The 4,862-nt window shown below is 33.6% G+C and overlaps 1 protein-coding gene across 1 annotated transcript; it reads right to left on the reverse strand.

Annotated features, from left to right (window-relative positions):
* Window positions 1-573: 573 nt before the first annotated feature.
* LOC145156407 (uncharacterized) lies at window positions 574-2,578 on the reverse strand. The gene is made up of 5 exons (XM_079075800.1): window positions 2,273-2,578; window positions 2,120-2,175; window positions 1,995-2,034; window positions 1,567-1,642; window positions 574-888 (listed from the first exon to the last, which is right to left on the reverse strand). The coding sequence occupies exons 1-5, from the start codon at window positions 2,379-2,381 to the stop codon at window positions 822-824; spliced, it is 348 nt and encodes a 115-aa protein (XP_078931926.1). The 5' UTR covers window positions 2,382-2,578; the 3' UTR covers window positions 574-821.
* Between the last annotated feature and the right edge of the window lie 2,284 nt (window positions 2,579-4,862).

Here is a 4,862-nt window from a genome sequence, read left to right on the forward strand (position 1 = left end):
AAAATATGAACAGTTTCAATAGTTCAATGACAAATAGATAACGAAAAAAAATTTAGTGACTAAATGTGAAAAAAATCGAAAGTTCGTTACCCTATCAAGTCATTATCCCTTAAAACACCACATCCCTTAAATATAAGCACACCATAGATCTACTGTATGTTGCAATAAAACTAAATTATGTTACTGGGCATGCAAAATCAAAATTGAATCAATAACTAAAACAACGTATAAAAGCATTTTAAAATTTTTAAAAAAGATAACAGAAAAAAATTAAAATATAATTTTAGAAAGCATAACTCGAGAAACTTTATGCTAATTTGATTTCCTTTTCTTTAAATGATAACATGAATGACACAAATACTCACCTAAAGATCTGGTGAAAGCAATTGAGCTACTTTTGTATCATCTTATTTATATAATGTTTTTTTTAATGTATTATAAATTTTAGAGACATTTCAAAACTCAATCAAAGCTAAAAAGGAATAATAGTGTAACACAATTTCTCGCATTCATGGCAACTTGATCTTTTTTTTTTATTGGACACTACAACTGAAAATGAATAATGGTAAAAAGTATTAAAATGATCTATATTTAAAACTGTTCACTTTTTTGTTGGATAAAAAAATACTTTATGGTTGTAGCGTTCATCGACTATAAAGAATCAAATAAATAAATTGAAGCAATAGTTGAAAAAGACAGTTTAGAAAAGGGAGGACTTCCATTTCGAGTGTCAAGTATCACAAATTATGCAATCAGCTGGTGTAATTGGAGATTGTCGAGTTTTGCCTCTGCATCCAAGCCTTTTCTCAGTTCTGTGAAATCTATCTAGACGACCTTGCACTTGAGTCTTTGTTTCTTTCTAGTTTATGTTGTAGTTGCTTGATGGTTCTGGGAAGTGAATATCAGAATAATATAAAGATTTGATAGACTGCTCTTGGAGTGCATCATGTGAAAGTACATTGTAATTATTAGGTGGTGCTTGAAAATACATTGTTATTGGGGAAGTTTGCTTTATTAAGCACATGAATATTACAAGGTAGAGTTTGAAAGTACACTGATATTGCAGGTATATTGAAATTTCATTGTGAAATATTAGGCCCAAAGTATATAAAAAAAGTAAAATATCATGTTAGTATTAAAAAGGTAAAAAAAGGCATGGACTTATATATTCAAAAGCCCCTCTAAAAATCGTTATTCTCTCTGCACATCAACCTTTTATACCAAATGCTATAGAATTGAAAACTACTCACATTTGATGTATATTTATATGCAAAATATCAAGAAATATGAGGTACCAAAGGTAAACATTACTGAAGAAGAAACTGAAACTTACATGCTTCCTCATAAATTTAGGATTTCATCATGTTCAAATTTCCAAAAGATGTCATCAGAATACACACACAGATATAAATTTCCAATAATTAAGACTTTCTTATTCTGAAGCACGAAAAAAGAAACCAACTTCAAAGCCTTAAGCACTAACCTCATGAATACCAACCTATTGGGCATAACAATTAATCGATGTTTATTTTATAATTAAACATCATAAGTGATAACTTCACTAACCTCAAAAAGAATACCATGCCTAATTTCATGAAGTTGCAGGGGAATGGTAGACCCAACCACTTGCAAAAATATGATACTTCAAATCACCATAAACAATAATGTTATAATTAATCCACACCATAAATCTGAAGAACCAAAATCCCTAATGTAGATCTTGAACAAAGCTTATTTCTGGCATAAGAACCATACATATACATATCTTCATCAAAAATTATATGTGTGAGACAGCAATGGAGTCAAAAATTGAAACTCTAATTGTGAGTAACAACAAAACACAAGAGAAATTTAATACCTATTAATCATATAAAAAGAAGAAGAAACATACCTATCTAGCAAGTATCAAAGTTTCCAAATCAGATATGAGTTATTTGTGAGTCGTTAGCTTAAGAACAAACCCAAAAATAAGAAAAAAAAAAAAAAAGGCTCACTGATGAAATTTAAGGCTTCAAATCGTAGGTTGTCTCTTATCTGCAAAATATCAAGATCGAGAGTAAGTTAAGGATTGAAATCGGGATAGAGAGTGAGGATTGGAGCATGATATCGTTACACATACATAAATATTTTTATTTCTTGCTGGTCTTCTCGGTTTTACCATACAACAAAAGAAACCTGATTATGAAAAGTTAACAAAAAAGTTACATGAAAAGTTTCTCATCAGCGGTTTGAAAACAGATTATGAGGGCTTGAAAAGAAACAAAAAACTAACCATTAAGTTTTAGATCTGATCGACAAAATAAGAAGTAAAAAAACCCTAGATTTGCTATGTTTCCAGGTTTCTTTAGCCATGTTCTTGTCCAGAGATAGCAGATGCACATAGAGAGACCGTTGATTTGAGGGTTAGTTTTGGTGGAGGAAAACGGTGGCCACAGGTGATGAAGGAGGCGAATTGTGGTGGTACACTGGTTGTGCGATGGATGGAGGGGGAGAAGTGGGAGTGATGACCGAAAGGTGAGAGGATATGTTATATAAAGTGTAGTCGGTGTTTACCGATTCATGTTGCTGAAAGCTAGGAATACCAATTCTAGATGGTTTGACTTTTTCAAAATGTTGAGTGTATAAGATTTATCTATTTTGTGATGCATAAATTTATTGTACAAATTGCATAATGCTTTATACCTCTTAAAATTCAGCAAAACATGCTAAATATATATATATATATATATATATATATATATATATATGGTGACTACGATTAAGAAGGAAACATGGGATTTTACGCATCCTAACATCTCTGTTATTGGAGATATTGATTGTAATCCTTTCTTTTCATCTAATCAAAGAGCATAATGTAATATTTACATTTGCTTGCTCATATTTTACATTTATTTCATAGTTCTTCTTGAATTAAATACTCATCATGTGGTATCAAAGCGAGACGCTCACGATCATTTGTATTTAATAAAAAATCATATTTTTTTCCTCATATTTGTATTCCACTTTTAAAATCTAGTTCTTCAGTGTTATTTGAAGTGTAAGATCCTATTTAGTTGTTTCAATAGCAAATTTGAACAGTTCGACGATGATCAACTACGCAAATCTTCTCAGTGCATCCACAAAAACTCCTATGTTACCATCAGATCACTACGATCATTGGGTTGATTGAGTTGAGGACTATCTTACTAGAATTAATGAAGACCTATAGAGGCTAATCATGGAAGGTGCATTTAATCTAAAATTTGTCGGTATATTTGGTTCAAGAAATAATGACAAACCACTTATTGCAACAAACTAAATGAAAGTTGAAAATGAAAAAAAGGTGTATGCAAGAATTGAGAAATCGTCTTCCTTCGAATGTGTATGCTTATGTCCATGGTTGTAAAACAACTAATGAGTGATGAATTGAAGATAAGTTTAAAGGTACTGAATGTAACATCCCGGAAATCATGACATAAAAAGTTTTATTTTTAGATTAATAAATTGTTAATACATATCATTCCCATAATACCAATGTAACCAAGATTTAGCAAAACACCATCAAATCAAAGTAATTTCACAGAATGCGGAAACATGTGGTGTGTGCACCTCAATCGTCCCGAGCTCTTTCATTTGAACACTAGAGTACCTAAAACATAAACTCAAAACCGTAATCACAAAGCTTAGTGAGTTCCGCAAAATACCATATAACATACAACCACAGAATATCATGCAATATATATATATATATATATATATATATATATATATATATATATATATATATATATATATATATATATATATATATTGTAACAGCCCAAATTCCAGGTTAGCTTTATGGCCCTTCTATTTTGTTGAGTTGGCATTTTAGTCCCTTGAAGTTGAAAAGATGAATCGGTGAGTACGCTGGGCGTACTGGGGCGTACGCCACGCGTACTCATGCGCTTAATTCATACGCGGTTCCGTCCGGGTACGCTTGGCATACCTAAGGTTACGTCGGGCGTAACCGGCCCAGACTCAAAACCCTAATATGACTTGAGAGCTATAAAAGGAATGAGATGGTCTTGTCCCTCAGCCACCAACTTTCAGAAAGAAACTCTAAGAGAGCATTTCCTTCGTTTTTAGCTTGGGTGTGAGTGTTCTAAGCTTCAAAGTGCCATTTCAAGGTGGTGAAAGGGAAGAGGAGACCATTGTGGAGGCTAGAAGTTGGTGGACAAGCGTAGATCTGAGGACTACAAAGGTTGGAGCTTCTTCCTGAGGTAAAAAGTTCAGACCTTGCCTTGTAGTTTATATGGTGTGCTTCTTGGACCAATTTCTAGGGTTTTTGGTCCCAAGATGGAGAATTTATGAGCAAATAGTCTCCATTGGCCTAGATCTATCATATTCCAGAACTATATGAGCTGTATGTTCATAAAAATGCAATCTTGGACGTGAATGTTGAGCCATGCATGAGATCTAGACTCTTGGAGGAGAAAGGAAAGGTGTTAGAAGGTGTGGGGGAAAATTGATAGCCATGCAAAGGCTTAAAGGTTTCGACTTTATGGATTAAGAAGTATTAAAATAGCCAGATCTGTAATATGGGGTTATGTCTTAATCGTTTAAGACATTAGATTGAGGAAGTGAGAAACTGGGATGTACGCTGGGCGTAATCCCAGTACGCGCCGCGTAGTGGGTCGCGTCCCCCGTTTCTGGAATGCAAGGGTACGCCCCGCATACAGGAGCTGGTACGCCCCGCGTACTGCTTGCTGTTGACTTTTGTTGACTTTTAGGGTTTTGGTCAACATATGGACTTTTGAGTCAGGGAGGGGTAAAATGGTCTTTTACCCTTCTGTGGGATAGTGGAAAAAAGGTGTAGCATAGCCTTGGAAGCCGTTAATAAT

The sequence above is a fragment of the Lactuca virosa genome, chromosome 2, assembly GCF_052849685.1.
Source record: "Lactuca virosa cultivar CGN04683 chromosome 2, Lactuca_virosa_CGN04683_v6, whole genome shotgun sequence".
Lineage (NCBI taxonomy): Eukaryota > Viridiplantae > Streptophyta > Magnoliopsida > Asterales > Asteraceae > Lactuca > Lactuca virosa.